At 39.5% G+C, this 20,614-nt stretch overlaps 1 protein-coding gene across 2 annotated transcripts in view; it reads right to left on the reverse strand.

The window, feature by feature from the left end:
- nedd4a (NEDD4 E3 ubiquitin protein ligase a) overlaps positions 1 to 18,686 on the reverse strand; it is a 31,856-nt gene extending 13,170 nt beyond the window's left edge. The window contains exons 1-8 of one of the 2 annotated variants that reach the window (XM_080458111.1): positions 18,388 to 18,686; positions 15,690 to 15,820; positions 15,028 to 15,106; positions 14,888 to 14,926; positions 14,623 to 14,676; positions 946 to 996; positions 469 to 530; positions 254 to 356 (exon numbers count right to left, since the gene is read on the reverse strand). In XM_080458111.1, coding sequence (XP_080314237.1) covers positions 254 to 356; positions 469 to 530; positions 946 to 996; positions 14,623 to 14,676; positions 14,888 to 14,926; positions 15,028 to 15,106; positions 15,690 to 15,820; positions 18,388 to 18,432 — 564 coding nt within the window. In that variant the 5' untranslated portion in view covers positions 18,433 to 18,686. The remainder of the gene's footprint in view (positions 1 to 253; positions 357 to 468; positions 531 to 945; positions 997 to 14,622; positions 14,677 to 14,887; positions 14,927 to 15,027; positions 15,107 to 15,689; positions 15,821 to 18,387) is intronic. The other variant, XM_080458112.1, reaches the window with a different exon arrangement.
- Between the last annotated feature and the right edge of the window lie 1,928 nt (positions 18,687 to 20,614).

Genomic DNA, 20,614 nt, shown 5'->3' on the forward strand with positions numbered 1-20,614 from the left:
TTTGATTCTTAAATACGAAACAGCCTTTAAAGTAGTAGAATAAATTAATAAAATCCATATAACAACAAAAAGCAATCGTCAATAGGCAATGTGGTTTAGGGTCAATAGAAGATCCAAATAAACTCGGTTTACTGAGGCATTAAAAAGTTATTTTGATGTCGTTATGTCAGCCCCGACTGCCTTCACACAGAGGTTCAGTGATTAAAAAAAGAGGAGTCACTGTGATGGAAAATCTGGCTCAGTGCTGACTTACATCCATGTCCTCAGGCTGGTCGGCCATCTCCTCCTCTGAACCAGAGTTTTTTGGCAGATAGGTCATCTTGAGACGGAGATGACCTTTGACTCTGGACTTGTGGCTGCACGACATCAATAAACCATGTAAATGATTGGAGGACGGGGAGGGGGAAAAATGAACAAACTAAACAAAAAAGATGAAATGCAAAACAGATTACATAAAACCATGCCAACCTTCGTGGGTGAAGCAGAAAATCCTTGAATGTGTATGGCCTTTCTGTGTTAGGATTTTCTGTCTGAGAAAACAACAACAACAAAAAAAAACAACACAAAAAAAAAGTTTAATTCCAGCTGAATGAATACATGCGCTGCATCATAAACACAGTGAATCATTTAAAATACCTTTGCATGTGGTGGCGGTGACACTGTACAATGAGGGCTAATTTGTGGGTGTTGTATTTACAATAAAACAAAAGCAAGGCTGCAACATAAACATGACCAACTGTGTTTCCAAAACTAATCACAACGATGTGGAACAGACAGCAGAATGAGGGCGAGAGTGTTTATGTTTACATGGTGACATGGGTGAGATTGAGGTCGAGAGCTGGAACGGTAAAACGCTCAGTGAAACAAATCAGGCCACGTGAAGCTGAACAGGTCACAAGGCACCGGCGCACAATTGTACACATTGTACAGCAACCAAGCACTCACTGGTATCTGATTCAAGGGGACGTCCACCTGTCCGAGGAAGTCATCACGCGTCTGATGAAAGAGAGAGAAAGAGAAAGAGAGGGAGTCACACAGACATCAGCATCATGACATTATGATCGCCTCCTAAAAACAGTAACATATAAATTATGAATAATAATAATAATACAGGGTTGGCTCAGGCATGCTTGGCCTTTAGAGCCCACAATTAAACTTCAGAAACTCTGAGCCCTAAACAAAGTTTGAAAAAGGATCTCGACAGCCTTAGTTTAAAAAAAAAGAAGTAATCCCATAAACATGCATAAATTGAGCCAAATTAACATAAACTAGCTGTTTATAAACTTCTGACTTGGTGAAACCCATTAATAAAATCAGTTTAGGGCTGTTTGGTCATTTTTCAATGGAAAAATAATAAAATTGGCTGAAAACCTTTCTACAACATTTTTTTTTAACCAAATCCCAGACATTGGGGGTATTTTACTTTATCTCATTTCTAAAAGAGACATTTAATTTCACCGCCTTCTTCTTTTAATATTCTAAATACTCTGCCATACAGTATGAAGAACAACCACCCAATCTGTGCAGTACATCTCGAAGGCGGAGCATCTCAAATCACATCAAAACCCATTTTTGTTAAGTACATCTGCCACTTTTATCTCTCCACCAGTATTTCATGCAACTTTAAGCTTTCTAAACAGAAAATGTAAAAGAGAAGACATTTAACCTTATACAAGGTGAATGTGAATATACTTTAATTACAATAACTTGGCACAGATCATGAGATAGATGAAGAGTGATCCAATAAACGCAACATAAAGATCTTTAAAATGAGACTAACCAAGATCATATTAACCTCGCCTTCATAGTTTACCATAACAACGGTCATTCCAAATGTGTAGATCTAGCCAGCATATACAGCATTGTCCCTTCTATCATTTCCAAGTCATCGTGTTAAGACAGTATTGATTAGGATAACATTTTACATAATTTTTCTGAATAGAAAAGGACTCATGTGTTCGCCTTTTCTAAACATTTGTGAGTGTCTCAAATCTACAGGTGCATCTAATGAAAAAATACTCATATCAGAGTATTGTTGGGTTTATTGTTTTGTCAGTTATTTCCCCAATTATAAGGTAACGCTATTCATCTCACTCAGAGGAATTCACTTGCTATAGCAGGTCACAGGTCAAGAAATATATAAGGAGGGGATTAGAGTACAGAAAACGTTAAAAAAGAAAAGCTTGATTGTCAGAATGATTCACATATTAATCACCTCTTCGTGTTATGTGTGAATACTTTATACAGCAGAGTGCAGCTCCATAAGGAGGTTCAAAGCTCCTGTAGTATGCCATCACTCATGAGGTCCCATCCTCTCAAAATACTCAAATAAATTCAGATTTGAGTGTTTTATTTTTGTTACAATTATGGTTTCTGATTAAAAAAAACTAAAAACATCTGATCTAACTAAATATAGAATTCTATGATACTGTAGCTTTCTTTTCATTTCATGACCGTTTCAGGCTACATAACCACATGTTATATCTGGTATAGAAGACTCAAAGCATACACACTGTAACCCATTAAAGAAGAACCAATAGTTAATAATAGAATGAGATTTATAGGCTTTAAGAAGTGCAAGAATTTTCTTTCGGTTCCTTTCTTTTATGGAGATAAAGCAGATAATACCTCTATGTCTGAATAGAAAAACTGCACCATTACCCTCTTTTGAGAGCCATCCGACTGGATCTGCACTGCATTTAGTGTATGAAGCAAAGAGGAGTGTGTATATCAGCCTACTCCTGGACAGCGGTTAAGTGGTATTGGCAGTGAGACCAGGATTAGAATATTGTACCATTTGCCAGATGAAGCATCTTAACTTTGAACACTTGGCAGATTCACTGCCTGCCTTTTGTTTTGGTGGTTACAGTCTGGAAAGCAGCAGGCTGAAGGCGAACACATCACGCAGCGGGAGTCAGCTTTGGGACCAAATTAACACCCGCAGCAGGTCAAACAGTATGACAGCAGTACAGAGTGTTTACGTGAACAAATATAGATGGAGGCCGCCTGCGTCCTGCCCTTGCACTTGTAACAGAGCAGCCGGGAACATCAGACAAGTTAAATGTCTTTGTGTACATCGGCAGTGGTTACACTGAACAGATCCATTCTATCCCTGACAAAGCCAAAGCCATTCAGGCCTCAGCTTCGACGGGAATAAAACAAATAGATGTATTTATTTATAACAATAGTAAAAGAGTGCTGTGAGTTCTGTTTATCTACCCTGAAATATACGAAGCATCAGCGTTACTGTTCCATGGTGAATATTTCTGATAGCTTTTTCATGAAAAATAATAGATATGCATCATTAGGTGTCAAATGTGATGTTTAAAATTCACAGCTCACAGAAATTTAATGAACTTAGTTTGTATATGTGTTGTTTACATATGACCCCATTAAAAAGCCACTGACTGGAGACCAACTACATAGTATACATTAGTGGAAAACACTACACACAGTATTTGTGGTCACATACATACATTTCCAAGAGTTATGGTGAAATAAAAGGTAAACAAAAACTTTCTATAATATTAACATATAAAAAATCTCTCAGAGGAATTGGATTTGACGAAACGTGATGCTTCAACTTCACTGTCCTGTCCCAAATTGCATCTACATTCTCACTGTGAAGTGATCTTGAATTTCAAATGACTTAATGTTATTTACCAGGATTCCATAATCATCATCATACCATGGGGTCTTTAATGGAGACTGCTCCTCCCTTTGTTACATTTAATACAGAACTTGTCAGCTCGATTATATGGCGGTCCACAAATTGATCCATTGGCCAAACAATGACTCAGCTTTCAGCTGCAAACAAAAATTAAACATTAACTAATATTATCTCCTTTTGCTACTTTGTGAAGCTGAGTGTTTTACTTCTATATGTGCAACAGACAGACAAGGAAGTGAAGCAAACATTTTTTCCAAGAAAACCTCCCGCATGATCTTCAACAAAAGCAATATACGTATATGAACATGTGACGAGGCTGTCCAAGAAAAGATAACGACAGACAAATGTGCATTCAGAGCCTCTCTGAAGGTTCATGTGACACTAAATGCACCTCAGTTTAGTATGTGGCATTAAGCAGTGCTGACCGCATACTGTACGGCTACAGACACATGTTTGGGCATCCGCAGAGCGAGCTCAGTGAAATCCATCTTAGGTCTGCAACGACAAACTACTTTTGACAGGTGGACCGCAGCCTGTGAAAAATAAACTTCTGAAGAGATCCTCGGCTAATGTTGTCAGAGCAGGCAAACACGCTGTGTGGCGATGGCCCTTCCTGAACTGCGGCTCAACCTGGCAACAGAACAGAACTTCTGAGTTCAATCCAGCCTGTGAAATGGCCCAAAAAAACAAAAAAAGCCTTTTGTTTTATTGCAGGGAGCTGTTATTGACAGCTGCATCATGGTGAATGGCCTGTGTTCATAAAGATAAAACACATGTCATATGTGTATCTATTCTCCATGAAGAGGAAAAGGGTCTTGCTTGCTGTCATCCAGTCTTTAAACTTTTCTGATGTCTGTAAATTCAGTGAGATGTGGAGCCTGTTGGATGAGGGACACTATGATGGGATTAAAGAACATGTTACCATGTCTGAAAGGACCTGAAGGACTTTGTACTTGAATAAAGAAATGCTGCAATACGGCGACACATTGAGAAAAAGAAAAGAAAAAAAAAAAACCTTAGGCAGCTGCACAAAACTCAGATTTTTAAAAGTCGAGTTGAAATACGAAGAGATACCTTTAACATTTTTGCTTTTACAAATGAATGTTTGGTCGAGTCTCTGCCTCAACAACACTCTGTGCCCATGACTGCACAAAATGATGCTTCCTCCTTTAATCTTCTTCACCACACTTGTGTAATATGGTCATACCTGGCTGTTCATTAACTGGAGGGATGAAACACGTGGGACTATGACTGCACTGCGGATAAGACGCAACATGACTGACACCTTCACCTCACCAGTCGAGAAGCTTTTTATCTGTTGCTGCGTGATAAGGATAAAGATAAAATTGTGGCTAAAGAAATTTTAATTAAAAGAACATATCATTACACCAAGCGCTCCAGCTTCTTGTGTTTTATATTCAATCTGACATTTTTCCCCAAAGACACTGAAGACAGACTGAAGATTAGACAGACTGCGGCCAGTTGGCTTACTTTAGACCACAAACCAAGAGCACAACCCATAATCAATGGATCAACATCATGACTGTTTTTTGTTCTTGTCATTTTGTTTTTTTTAAACATTTTAAACACAGAAATACTGCATACTGTACCCCTGTAGGCCGTGTTAAGATGGATATTACTACATGTGCTGTATGTGTGTGAACCAACCACACACTCGACATCATATCATTCAGTTCATATATATTCAATAGATTGAAAAACTACCAGCATGTCACTCCAAGCAAGTTAGACCCTGTGGTCCAATCTGAAGAGACAAAAGAAAGCAGAAAATATTTTCTTGAAAGGGAACATTTTGAGAAATCCATTGAGAAATAGCAAAATGCTGTAATTTTTTTCTTATTCCAAATGAGCAGTAAGCTCATACAGTGTCTTTAACAGCAGCAGCAGCTGGGGAGGGATTACTTGGTATTTTGTAATTGTTCCTACTCATTCCTTTCATATATTTCCTTGTAATTTGCATTATTCATGTACACCTGGAGATGTTGGTGCTGGCAGCTATTGATATATGCCTTAGTTCATTCCACATCTGAATTCACCACTCAGCCCCAAGCTTCTGTTAGACTGGGAAAACGCCAATATAAAAATCTGCACCAGGAAAATAAGAGTGGAAAAGTTTTTTTTAAATGCATTATGTGTCAGTATATTAAGTACGCCTGTTGGACTGTTTGTACTCGTCACATGATTCTGTGTGATGCTGCTGTAAAAGGAAAAAAATGTATTAAGTACAAAGATCATTCAGCCAGAAATAGTTAAAAAAAAAATCCATTTCCGTTGTTAAACAATTAGGACTTTTGTTTTCATTGCTATCTGTTGTGTTTCCTCATCACTTCAGATAAGACCGAGTTTTGAATTGGTGTCACATGTCTGAGTGGGAGTCATTCCGCCAAAGCAAAGGTGTGTAGTTGCTTATTTCTATGAGGATGTTTGACGTGAATATGACACTCAAGTGTAAAATAACGACAGACCTATTTAAGAGATTCTTTCATTGGTGGTCGGAGGAAAAGTAAAAAAAAATTAAAAATAAATTTAAATTCAGACTTACAAGAAGCAAATTATTATTATCATTTTTCCAAGTAAAGAGACAGGCTAATTACTTGAAGAGAGTGTCTTACTTGACAACCTGCTAAATGCAAAGGGGACGACTGCCACCTGATACTTCACAAACACTAGCTGGCAGGGGGACCCACAGGGAAGGTAACACACGACCCGTTTACTGGGAAAGGCACACTCTGCTTCTGACACACACACACACACACACACACACACACACACACACACACACACACACACACACACACACACACACACACACACACACACACACACACACACACACACACACACACACACACACACACACACACACACACACACACACACACACACACACACACACACGGCTGGCATGACAGCGCTGCTCTCGTATCACACTGTTAAATTTGAATCCACGGGACTGAGCAGTGCTACAGACCACCAGACTATCTGGAGTCAGGGGGAATATTTCCGAGGCACTTTATTTATATCAGCAAGGGGCACCACTTTTCCCACCACTAAAATTAGCCCGGGTAAATACTTAAGTCGATTACTCATAGCGCTAACAGAATAATAAAAATGGAGAACTGTTTTAAAGTCAAGTTCACGTACCAACAAACAGATACACACATTGAAAGGTGGCTTTTTCGTCCTATTCGTGCATTATTTCATTTTTTTCACAATATTCAAGTGAATTAATTGTAATGTAACCAAATACCTCTGATAGTTTGTCCACATTGGGCTTGTTAATTGCAAGACTTAGCTGCAGCGATCTTCTCAGTTACTGAATGTGACTCTGTGTTGCAGGGAGTCTAATGGCCGACTCTGAGTACACAGAGTTTTAAGGATTTGAATTGCAGCAGCAGAGAAGGACAAGTGACTTATCACAGCATAAATTGTGTAAAGGACACTGGAAAGACTTGCAGCACTGCACATTGTCGAGATGGTTACATTTTCATTACCTACAATAAGATGTGAGAAGAACTTTCTTTGGAGTAGTTTGTAGCATTATCTTTGAAAGAGAAATGCAAAGTGGAATGTACTTGAACCAGTTCAACAACATTACAAGGCAAGTCCACTGTGTTCAAAGGGCTCTCATAAGTCAGGTTTCTTGGGGCAGAAAAATATGTAATTTGATGCATTTTAGAGCACTTGTCTTCGAAGCACAAGGTGAAGTTTCACACTTTTCATTTGGTTCCTGTCAATCACTGACAACAGGTTAGCACCAGCTAAGAAACTGAGCACTCACCTTAGTGTTTTCAAAAGGAGTTCTTGGTGAATTATTCCCTTTGTGACTTGAGTAAACATCAGTGACAGAGCTTGACGGTTTAGCTGGGCAACAAGGTGACAAATGGATATGGACATGTGGGGACAAAGGGCTGCTGAGTTTTGGGTTTGAAACATGACATGAAATTCCAGTGTTGGCATAGGGAACCTCAAGGGAAAAGCTCCTCTGGATTGCACGATGACAATGGTTTTCTTCGGGCCTCTCTTGGCTCTTTCCTGGTGAGCACACCTTGTGGTTTTTCTCTGAAGAAAACAAACATGCGGAGGTACTGCGGTACAGTTTTTTGTGAGTGTCATGTTCACCCTTGGGGTGCGTGGCCGGCTGCTGAGCATCGGTCGTAGCTCCTTTCCCCGATGGGATTGGTCTCTGTTGGGCAAAGTGCAGTAGCACTTGGCTCGAGTGACGACTTGATCTGTCGAGAGTGGATGACAGTTCCATTGCTTTACTCCTCTCCTCCATTTTGCATTTTGGTTCGTCCTGTAAAGGAATATTAAATTGCACCATGTGTTTCATGTCCCTGAACTCGGCTAAACAGCTTCCCTTCAGAGGACGATGGCCACTTACTGCCGTGGTGGTGGACCCTTTGCAAGTCACCTCCTCGTCGTCTTGCAAGTATTCACTGGCAGATGTCTGAAGAGACGACTGAGTTGACCCCTTTTCTGGTGGGAGGGCAGGCAGAGCCACTGGACTTACTGGGGAAGCAGGTGGAGTGCTGCAGGGGCTCTTTGGAAATATAACCAAGGAGGAGCACCTCCTCAGTGGGACCTTGGACTTGGAGCTGGACTGACTTCTCTCCTGGGTGGTCCTGTGCTTTTCTGGCGCTTCTGGCTCAAAGATGCTGCTGCTGCTACAGTATCCAGCATCGCTGGCCATGCTGCTGCTGCATGAGCCTCCGTCAGAGCCCGTACCTGCTCCTCCTTCGATAGCCCCCGAGTCTCCATCCTCTACACTGCCATCCACTTCTCCACTGAGTTTTCCGCAGGGTTGCAGCGAGATCTGTACGACGCTCTTCTTATTACATCCTCCAGCGTTAACCTTTGGTATGAATACTGAAGAGTACCGACTGTTACCGTAGTCTGGTGACAGAGGAGTCACCTTCAAGTGGAAAGAACTGTGCGCCAGACTCTCTGCGGGGCTGTGAGCTAACACTCCGACTCCACTCTCCTCACCATGGCTGCTGAGGCTTTCTGACAGGGGGTCCGTGTGGCTTCTCCTTGACGCAAAGTGCAAGCGGAGCCGCCGTGCCATTCGTTTAACTCTCTAATCCCTGCAGCGCCGCTGAGAGCTGCATGATCAAACTTGCTGGCAAGAAAAAAGGCGAGCAAAGCAACTGCTCCGAAGTACGCTCTGTGATCACAATCATTAGTGGCTGTACATTGCCAAAATAGCTCTGGTGACAACCTACATTCCTCTGCAGGCTGATCTCAGCTTTTAGTCAGAGGAGGTCAGTAGTTCTGTTTGGAGACATGACCCAAACACACAACCTTTGAAACAAGAGCAAAGCTCTTTCTTAGTCCCTTCAAGGATATCCTCATACAAAAAAAAAAGAAAACTTCACATGAAAGATTGAGCTTCCACTGCCAATCTGATTTTCAATTTAGCTTGGTGCAAGTTGACCAAGATTGAGATGGATTAATATTGAACAAATCTTATCTTCTTGAGCCACGTCACTCCTGTTTCACCCTTCAGAAAAACAACAACAACAAAAACGCCATAGCAGTCATCCAGGCTGCATCGCAGAGTGAAGCTCTGGTAAACCGTTACATCTGCTTGGGGCCTCTCACTCAAGACTCTACTTCCTGCTGCAGCCTCGCTTCTAATGTTTCTGCTGCTCGGTTCTCCCACAAATATCTTTACCCACTGCTATTGAATTACAGGAAAACACTAAAATGACTTTCAACATAAATCTGTGTCAGACTGAGATCCAAATCCCTAAGCACATTAAAACTAAAACCACCATGCCATGGACCAGAAGTTAACTTAAACTGCAAAAATTGTAAAACGTTTCATGCAAAAGACAAATTAAAGTTGTAAAATAAGTCACAGAAGGCATATTCCGCAGAGTAATTTGTGACACATTATCTGCCCGACTGACAGAAAAGTCAGGATGATAAGCAATGGAAGAAATGAGGTGGCTGCAGTGACATGACACCTGTTATTCGACACCTTTTGTAACCATCGCCACTCCTCCGATTTCTTCTACATGCCCGCTGACAGTCCTGTTTATTAATGGCAGCTTATTGTGAGCCACGCTGGCCTATTTTAGGGAATTACTTCGCCAGTCAGGTTTTGTATAATACTTAAAAGTGGCACCGCCAGGATAAAGTCATGATTCACCGGAGGAGGCTCGCCACTGCAGAGCAACTCATCGCCTATTTTTCAAACAAACATGGTAAATTGCCAGGAAACCCCATGATTGGCTATTAATCACTCCTTCAGGCCAAAAACAGGGTCAATTGATGCGGATAGCGCTGCATAAGCCATTAGATCAGACCAGTGACGCACATGCTGCACGTATATATGCCAAGTCAGGCAGTGAGATGTAATATGCCAAAAATAAAGCGAAGCTGCCTGTTATACATGCATGAACGTATTGGAGCGTCACGGTCAGAGGAAACACTGAAGGGCAGTCTATATTTAATAAACTCTTCAGACAACACATCATCGCAGGTGTTGTCAATACAAACTGGGTCAGTGGGATGTGGTTGTGGTCAGACATGTGGTAAGACGAGGTGGCTCCGTCAATCAACACCTGTAGTGAGTTCAGCTAACGAGTCGCTAAAGCATATTTTGTTCCTCTTTTGATGACAAGTTGACAACCGTCGAGGCAAAACAAATCAGCGGTGCTGATCCCACAGGGGGAAAAGAACATCTGAAATGGTACTATTGAGTTTAATCCTTAATATATTTAATCAGTATAACTTTCAAAATTTTAAATGTATCTATATTATTCTTTTTGGGTTTTTTTTTTAAACCATTTACAAGTTAAGGAAAATGTACAATGGTAAGTGTTTTTTCCTTAATGTATTAGGTATTTGTATGGTACTTCTCTCTTGTTAACACAAATATTTGTACTTTGTGTTACTTACTCCACCTTAAAAACTAATCCAGTGTCAATTATATATTAATTACATTTTTTTTTTGCACAATTGCACTACTTCCAAACATTATTACTGGTCTTGATGGATGAGCAATAACAAACCTGTTGACTTTACGGTTTGTTTCGTTTCATCTGTATATTACTCCATGACTGACTAAAGGAAGACAAAGAAATGAGGAATGTTTCAAGTTGTCAGAAACAGCTGATAGAAAAATATAATGGTCACCTGTATACTTAAGATTAGATTTTGAAGCCTTTATTTTCTTAGGCCATGTTTACACGTACCAAGGTATTTAAAAAACTGTGATATTCCTCTGCAGTTTTTTTTTTTTAAAACGTACGTACAGTAACTCAGTGAAAAATAGTTGAATCAGTATTTTGAAGTTTGTTCTCACATAATTATCCACATTTCAACTTTAAATGAAAAATACATATGTGAACTTTTACCACCTTACTTTATCTGCCAATTGTTAATTAGCAGGCCGAACTGACAGATTGAAGACTTAATTTGACATTATTACAGCCAACTGTGTGTTCAATCTTTTCACGCTCACTTAATTTGAATTATATTTGACTAAACATGTATCATAATGTGTATATCTAAATGATTCCATGATACAGAGCAGAATAGATCCAAAAAGTGGTGCCCCTTCTCGTACACATACATACACGCTGCCTGGTAAAAGCATAAATTCACAAAACAGATCACTAAATTCTTTGTCATTTGATTAGATTTAGTCCAGGAAAACACTGATATCCATCTCTCAAAGTGCACTAAACACTACTGGTTGCTTGTTGTTAACTAGCTGGTTGTTTCTAAGTAGTTTCTGCTGTTTCGCTCACTGCAAATTAAGAAGTCGCAACAACAGAAGCTCATTGTTAAAGTCTAAAAAAAAAAAAAAAAAATGCGAATGTGCATTTTTTTCCCCACATTCCTGTGTTTGTGTTGAGTTTCCTTCAGGCATTAGCTTCCTTATGAATCCGTGCAGTTGGTTGCTGAACAGCTTTTATCTGTGGTTTCCCTGTTTTTTCCCCATGTGAATTCATTGTGGCAATTAATTCGAGGGGGGGTAACCATAGCAATGTGTGCATGCTGTGGATGTCATGTGCATGCCCTCTATTCATGCTGTCTGTGGGAGCTAGAGGGGGCCCGACGACACACAAAACACAGGCTGGGTCTAGTAAGTGTTATTTATTCAGGAAGCAGTTTTCTCATTTAGATATTTGTGTTTCTTATTGCTGATCTTTTTTTGCAACTGTTACACTGACGTCTGAGATTTTTTGAGGAAAATTTTTATTTCTGATGGTGAAGCGTCTCCACTCACAATAGTTCAATGCACTCAATAGCGTTGATTTCGATTTTCTATATTTTTGTCATTGAAAAACAATAAATTTTATGAAGGTAATAAATACTGAAGAGACAGTTCATGTACTACAACATGCTGTGGGATAATTCATCTCATTATGTCACTGTGTGAGAGGTCAAACTCTGGATTGCATGACTAATAATAGTAAGAGTAAATAGTCTTCCACAGTCTTCCTCTGGGGAGCAACAGTTATCCACTGAGCATATCTTGGTAGGGAACAACAATCAGGCTCGGCTTCATTCTCAGACTCAGCTGGCAGCAAAACGAAAAGGAACATGTTTCCTTGTTTTCTCTTCCCAGCACCCAGTGTGTCAAAGCAACACACGCACACGCACACGCACGCGCACACAAACACACACACCCTAAATTTCTACCTGAAACTTGCCAAGGCAGACTCGAGTTGGTCACACCCAGCTACATTTTTCCTCATGTGACTGAAGGGTGACGTAGAAATTCATTCCAGAACCATTCAACTAAACTACAAAATGACCGGAGCGAAGGTGGAGTGAGCAAGTTTATCTCAGTTCTATGTCACTGTGCTTCATGTGTCATTGTGGCTTTGTTTCTTTTTGGGATTCATGGTGAAACAATGAAGTGTTTTTAATGAGTCTGAGTCAAATCTTGTGCAACACGTCAAACAGCAACAACAGTTTCATGTAGAAACTCCCCAATGATTTAAACATGACCAACAACAGGATTACGAGCACAATGATCAGAAACACAACAGCGATGATGAGGCAGGACCAAACAGTTGCAGTAGTTCTGTGGTAAACTACTAGATTTTTGAGCTACTGAGGGTAACTCTATTCACTATAAGACACATGGCTGTGCTCTGACTTGTCGTTTTGTTGATTCGTGTTATAACTAATCAGACTTGACCAGTAGGACAGGTTAATGGAGCAGTGAGATATTCCCCCTGAAGAGAACTATCATTTAAATGTTTAAAAACACAACAGGGTGGGGAGGAAAAAGCTGAAATAATTTTTAATTTTTTTTTATTGCTCTACAACTTCAAATAATAAATTCTATGCATATTTGAATACATCAAATGCGGAATATGCAACTGGTGACCTCTATCACAGCTGTGTTGCATTATAGCCACAGAAGCTTTCTTATTTTCCTACATACTGACGTTCATCCAATTTTTCCTGTTAAGTAAATTGAGGTTTTAAGTAAAGTGATTTATTACCCAGATTTCTTGCTCCAATGTGGCTGCGCAGAGGCAATTTCACAGGTTTTAAGCCAACGATGTCAGTAAACATCCACCGTGTTTATATTACATACAGACGATGGATAAATCTTGAACGGACGTTCTGCTGCCCCTGAGGATTTCTGCTCGTTCAGATGTCTCAGGACCCCTCGTCTGGAAACTGTCAAAACTGTGACAGTTGTTGTATTGTTGTGATTTTGACTAATTAATCATTCAGTTCAAGAGATTTGTTTTCCAAGAATGATCCCCCCCCTCCACTTAATTCTTTGATCACAATTTCTTTGAAAGAACAACAACAACAAAAAACATGCTGGGATGAGGCATCGCCCTGATCCACCTCCAGATTCATCCTGCTGCGAGAAATGCACATGCAAGTGACATGTTGCCCTTAACAACACCAGATTTGCCCATATTTACTGCCCGGTCTAATAAGGTAGTCTAGTTTTCTAACAATATCTCACATGTCATGGCAAAATAAGGGCCACTATATCTGACAAACCAAAGTTAACTGCCTCAAGGCTGGATTACATCCTCATTGACAGAAAGATTACACATTTAGAGTACACATTTGGCGTTCACGGCTCTAGATAAACAATGTTTTCTCTTATAATATTTGTGCACAGCTCATTTTTTTTAGGCTAATCCTCAGGGCATACTGCAGATGTCAAACTGTAAGCATAAGGTCTGTTACAAACCATTAATTAAGCATGTCCCATTGGAACAAAGAAGCTTTTAAGATTGATTTCCAGTACTTGAGTGATTATCAAATATGTTTCTATCCAGTCTACACATCACATCATTATATCTAGAGCTTATGACCACATTTCACATACCAAAACACCCCCAGCTTCAGCAGCAGCCAGTTGCTCACTTTCAGAGAACATTTATGTGAACCTGTGCAATAACACAGAAATTGAAAAGACACTTTTTTTTCAGGTTAGAATTTATATTTTGTGCACTACAACTGCTACAATTTTTCTAAATCAATTTTGCAGAACTGTTTTCCAATATCCTCAATGCCCTGGACTACATGGGTATCTGAATTATCGTGAGAAGACAGAGGTGAGGAACAAAGGTCAACTGCTAAAATGGCACTGGAGCAGATAGACTTGGTGATGGTTCTAATCTAGTGACTTTTTTAAATGCTTGGAATCTAAAATGATAAGGAATACAATATAAACTGTGTGAAATATTTTTGTTTATGTAACAAATCTATAGTTCTAAAATTGCTTTTCCCATTTTATGTAAATTGTTTCGATGCACCTGTATATTTCTCCACTACTGCTTTCAGAACAAGGCCATATAAACTGAAGAGATGCTATCATGGAAAAGAACAGAATAAAGGCAATTTGCAGTCAAGGTGCCCAGCACAAACATTGTAAGCGAACCCAATTAACAAATCATTTGAAAATTGAATATGACTCAGTGACTTACCAGCCGGTTCTCATCAAACACCTCAAACAGCAGTCGATGCTTCTGCGGATCAACCTGAAACATGATGTAGAGCTGCTTTAAAAGCTGGTGAAAGTACAGCTAAGACGATCAAAGGTCAACAAAACCAACGTGATTCATTTTAATTTGTTATGCCGACAGTTTATTGCTTTAGAATATAACCTGGTTTCCTCAAACTAAACCTCTTCACAGCCGCGTGAGCACAAGAGCAAATAGGTTCTGTGAATTTACGTGACGTTTCACCTACTCTGAAAAAGAATTCTTCATTCCATTTTGGATCCAGAGTCTGCAGAAAGACGAAAGAAAAAAATAAATATCTGGAAAAAAAACAAACCACACACACACCAGGTCCACAGACAAAGCAAATATATCTTTTCCAGCACTCACCTTTTTTTTGGTTTTGGTCTGAAGACTTGTGAGTTCTCCATTGACAGGATCATAGAGCGACAGTCTGGTGTATGGATCACTGCAGGGAATAGAAGTTTCACACTGAGATCCAGGTTTACAGACATCCACCCACAAACATTCAGAATTCATGTTTTAAAAGTTTATGTAGGGTTTGTTGTGGTCTCTCCTTTACTTATAGCCATTTCAGTCAATGTTTGACCAGTCGACACTCTACAATTGGCTGTAATGGCAGTTTTTGAAGACATTTGCAGCACACCATCATCATATTCACATTTCATTGTCCAGTCAAACCAGAGGGGGCTTTTTGTTGAGAGGTGTATATAGTAGAGGGTGCTGCATTAGAGTTACAATAATTTTGTTATTTAGCAACAACAACAATTACTGATACAGTAGATATAATGAAATTAAATATCACAGATAAGCCTTCATAAACAATTCATTACATTTGACAGATTTAAGACTGCAAAGTGGATTTTTAATAATGAACTTTGGAAAAAAATAATTTAAAGAAATTGTTTTAAAAAGGATGTTAATAAAGTTGTATTAGTAGCATTTTTGTTGTCAGTTTTAGTAAAATGTTGTCAGACCATTGATGAGATAAACATTTGATCATGTGAGAGTGATGTCATTGAGTAACTTACTAGTGTGTCATTAATGGGTCATGTGATTTTAGTGAACCTGGAGTTTTTCCGCCATACCTAGCCCCAAGAATATCTTTTTTTGCCAGCCCAATTCCACCGATGACTTTCACCTTTAGAATCCTGGAGTCATCCTGAAACAACGAAAGACAAATCTTAAAAATAAGCTTGTGACGGATCAAGAAGTAAAGGAAAAGGGCAATGTGGAGAAAGGTCTGAATAAACTCTTGGTGTTGTGATGACAATGAAGGGATGACTATCGCTGCTTTTACTAAACATCAACACAAAGAGATTAATGACATGAATATTATAAGCAATGTGAAGCAATGCTTATGAGGATAAAGAGGAGCTAAAAAAAAAAAAGACTGCCAAAGTTCAGAAAATTAAGTCACTTTATCGTCATGCACCAAGAAAACCAGGAATGCAGCAGTGTTATCTGACAATCTAGGGTTTTCACAGACAATTGTAATACTATACTGAAAACTGAAGCAGCTGACAATTAAAGAGCAACCATAATGTGGTAACCCAGCAATAGATTTGATGCTTAAATCGACTCTTTGAGATTAGTGACATTCTGATAAACCGGACTGATGCAGGACAGTGAAAACATTTTCATCATAGAAGTCGTGGCCTCGTTAAGGCCCAGCACAGAGTAAAAACACAATCCTGACTTTTACATTTCACCTGTTGACTGTGCTCAAGCTGCTGCACCTTACATAGACCTTAAGATACATGAATTTTATGAGAAAAGATTGCACACACATTTGAACTATACTGTATCGCTATATTGCATATACATTACACAGTTATGTAATGCATAAGGATGATTAATACAAGAGAGAGACTGTATTGCAATGTTGAACGTCATATAAAACAATACTAATTACAGCTAGAAAAACAAAACAAAAAACACATACACAAAAAAAAAAGAATCACAGACACAAATGGGTAATATAGTAAACCCACGTCTATACAAAACAAATAGGCCAAGACCGAATTCGCAGTCATGATGGTTGGACTCTTCTTACAAATATGTGCTGTGTGTTTGTGCATTAATAGATGTTGATGCCAAAAAAACGCCATTGTCGTCTGACCAGTCATGTATTAAATCATCTGTCAATACATTAAAATGAGAGCATGATAGCTTAATGACTTTTTTTATTAATCTTGTCAGTACATGTGAACAAAGACTGAAAGTCATTGTCATTATCACAAATATCAATGAATAAATAGATCTTGTGTTTTTACATTGTAGGAGTCTGTTATGTTACACACAGGACAACATACTGTAACAGACTTTACCAAATGACATAACTCATATAACTATATAATTCATCATCCAATCATTAAAGGATTTAATTTTGTTCGTTTGTTTAAATAGAACAACAAAATACCAACAAGATGTCAAAACACTAACTTAAGCTCATACACCTCATAGTGATGCAATAAAAACTCTAGTAATAATTAAAAAAAAACTTTATTCCAGCCATAAAATGGCAATTATCTGGTAAATATCTGACAAAACGTGTGGCTGCAGTTTTCACCTCCCATTCTAAGGTCAAGCCTTGACTCACATCAGATAGTGATATTTCTTTATGTGTGGGTTTATGATGTTCTATGTTAGCTTTTCTTCTTTATTTCTTTCCCAGGCTTCCTGGTACTTTTCCACATTGTAAGGTAATTGCTATCAGGTGCTTAGAGCCATTAGTAAAAAATAACAGTATTTGCACAGGTTAGTTGCTTTTTCAGTTGAAATATCGAAGTATTTTAATAGACTGGAATTGCTACAACTGTTACACTGATGTATTACTTTCAATTAATCTGTTTTCATTATCCACAAAAAAAGAAAACAAACATGAACAAATAAGCAATGCTTTTCTAGCTTCACTCAGAAAACGAATGACCCTTTTGCTTACACACCTGATGGAGGTATCACTTGAATGAAACCTCTGTGTTACATTCCCACAGCCCATCCAAACATTTGGCTGCAACATTTCTCAAAAAATAAAATGTGTGCTTGAGCAAAAAAAAGTCTTGATTTATTTGTTTCTATCACAATTAGTTTTCATAACCCTAAATGAGGAGGAAAAGGCCCGCATCACTATTTGAAAACTCCTTACACTGGGAGAGCTCAGGTGAGGGATCGCAGAGCAGACACGAGCCGCAGGCTGTTCAAGTGCGTGTTTTTAATGATTGTCCTTTCGCGCGCACGTCACAGTACAATCAGTGCGCGGATGACGTAACACCCCTCGACTCCGAGCACTATTTCCCATCACAGCCTCTCATTTACTGCCTATCTCCTGGAAATGTCACAATCAGTCACGCCGTGTCGGGGAGCCCGTTGAGGCGGCCGCCAGGCCTCGCACATCCCGGAGGTTTTTTTAACTGTTTGGTGAAGAGTTTGTTAGATATCAGTTTGGGGAGCAGAGAGGCGGTGACGAGCCTCCTGCTGATTTCCTGCTAAGAAAAAAAGTACCGCCAACGAGGGTGTGTTCCCCCCCCCCCCCCCCCCTGTTTGGTTTATATGTTGAGTAACATGTTTATCTGGCTCAGAGTGAACTGAAATCCAGCTGGGCAGCTAAACTCGCAGAACACACGCTCGACTTTCTTCCTAGTTTAAACTTCTGGTGAACTAGTTAGCTAACTGGCTAACGACGCGAGCGCCGCGCGAGCAGCTGGTGGACAAATGTCCAAGTTTTACCTCATCTGTTTGAAGTCCGCGGATCTGCGGGGAAAGTGCAGCCATAATATCCTCGCCCTTCTTCTTCCTCTTCTTCCTCCCAGAGAGCGACGACAGACAAACAACCAGAGGAAGGCGCGGATGAGGATGAAGAAGAAGACAGTAGTCCGCCCAACAAGGCGCTGTACTGCTGGTTTTTTACTCCTCTGCCTCTTCGATTCCTTCCGTGTGTTTACCCTGCCTGGTACCGTGAACCTGACCTAGTGGCTGCCTGCCTGTGACACCGTCGTCCCTCCCAGTTGTATCCATCCTCCTCCTCCTCCGCTTCCTCCTCCTGTTCCTCCCCCTCCTCCTGTCGCCGGAGGAAACCCAGAAGGAAGCCACTAAAGAGGACTTCTGTATTCACTTCCCTGCATGGTGGAGGAAGCAGTCAACAACACTCATGCTCCACTCAAAAACTACACCAACCCTTTAAATTACCCCAGTTTCCTTTATAGTCTTGGACCAGATGATACAAGTCAAACTAAACAAAAGATATGTTAAACACTACTGAAAACAATGCTCTAAAAGGAGTTTGAAAAAGTACAGTATATACTTATAACTTCATACCCTGTTCTTATGCATGTATCACCCTTGTTCCTAATCATCAGCAAATGCAATCAATAATTACGAGTTAACCAAAAATAAATGTGTAATGCAACCCCTTGACTTAACCCCTCCTGGTCTGCATAAACTGACACGGCCCTAACTGACAACAAATTATCTGATCATTTAGTAATTTAAAAAATAACTAACTTGATTCATATAGCACTGTTTTAACACAAAGCTAGATATCAACAGGTTCAACAGAACAAGTTTGACTTATAAATCAAATTCAATAATTTAGAAAATTTTTCCTGCTTCAATTGTTTTGAGATGATTAGTCACATCCACCCAGTCACACACGCCAATGGTGAGGGTACTATTCAAAAGGCTCTCAAGACCATTGGGAAAGATGAAGGATTCAGTGCCTTGAAAAAAGACACTTCAACATATAAATAGAGCAAGATGAACTGAGCCACTGTCATCATCAAAACAGCTATTAAAAGTTAAATGATCCTTTACCAAGAATTACCTATTCACATATAGGATTGGAAAAGGTACAACTTTAAGTATTCATCTGTCCACAGTAAGACAAACTGTCCATAAATGGCAATAATTCAGTAACGTGGCTAATGTCTCAAAGTGATTTCAAAGGCACAAGAACTACGTACTTACTAACTACTAAGAAGTACGGTACAATAGCAGCTGAAAGCCTATTCGTCCATCCATCCATCCATCCATCCATCCATCCATCCATCCATCAATTCATCCATGCTGCATCACAACAAGCCTAACAAGGGTGGAGCCAGTGTCAAATTACTTGCTTGTGTAACAAACCTGACCAATATATATACATTTTTTTCTTTTTTTTTTTCTTTTCCTTATAATTTGATAAGGAGCCTTGACATGTCACACAGTGTTTGCACTTCTCAAGAATTTGAGTTGTAATTTTTTTCGAATAAAAGGTGGGTGACTAGTAAAATGTAACAGGAAATACAGTGGTGGTGAAAATCTGTTGGCTGCTACTCCAAATATCAGTTTATCCATCTTCTATACAACTTCATCTGGATAACTAGAGCTGAACCCAGCTGACATTGGGCCAAGAGCATCTATCAAAGGGCAAACACAGAGTCACTTTACCACACATTCTCACCGATGTGTAAAATGGAGTAACTATGTTGATTGTATAAAGAAACCTATAAGATCAGTAGAAAAGCATGCAAACTCCACATAGAAAAACCATCAATACAGAGCCAGGGATCTTCTTGATGTGGGGCGATAGCAGTACACCACTTGGTCAACTGTTTCTGCAAATTGCACCAGCAAGCTGGCTCAGAAATAAAAGCAGGTTGGGAGAAACATAAACAGCAGTTTGTTCAACTGGGCAAACGTACTTTAGGCTGTCATCAGTCCAATAGTCGGTTTAGCCCCCAAGAGCAGCGCTGCTCCTTCAAACCAAAGCAAAGACCTGGTCTCCAGCATGAAGTTGATTTGCACATGCCTATAGAATAATATTTAAGTGTAATTTACAAAATTTAAATGAAGCTTTTCTGATAGGAGTACTTTGAACAAATGATCCCTTTGTTTGTAACATCATGCAAGACTATGCATGTAATCATATTGTTTATAAAGCCCAGACAATACATGAGGTTTGTCTCTATCGAAG

This window comes from Lipophrys pholis (genome assembly GCF_963383615.2).
Source record: "Lipophrys pholis genome assembly, chromosome: 2".
In the NCBI taxonomy this organism is placed as follows: domain Eukaryota; kingdom Metazoa; phylum Chordata; class Actinopteri; order Blenniiformes; family Blenniidae; genus Lipophrys; species Lipophrys pholis.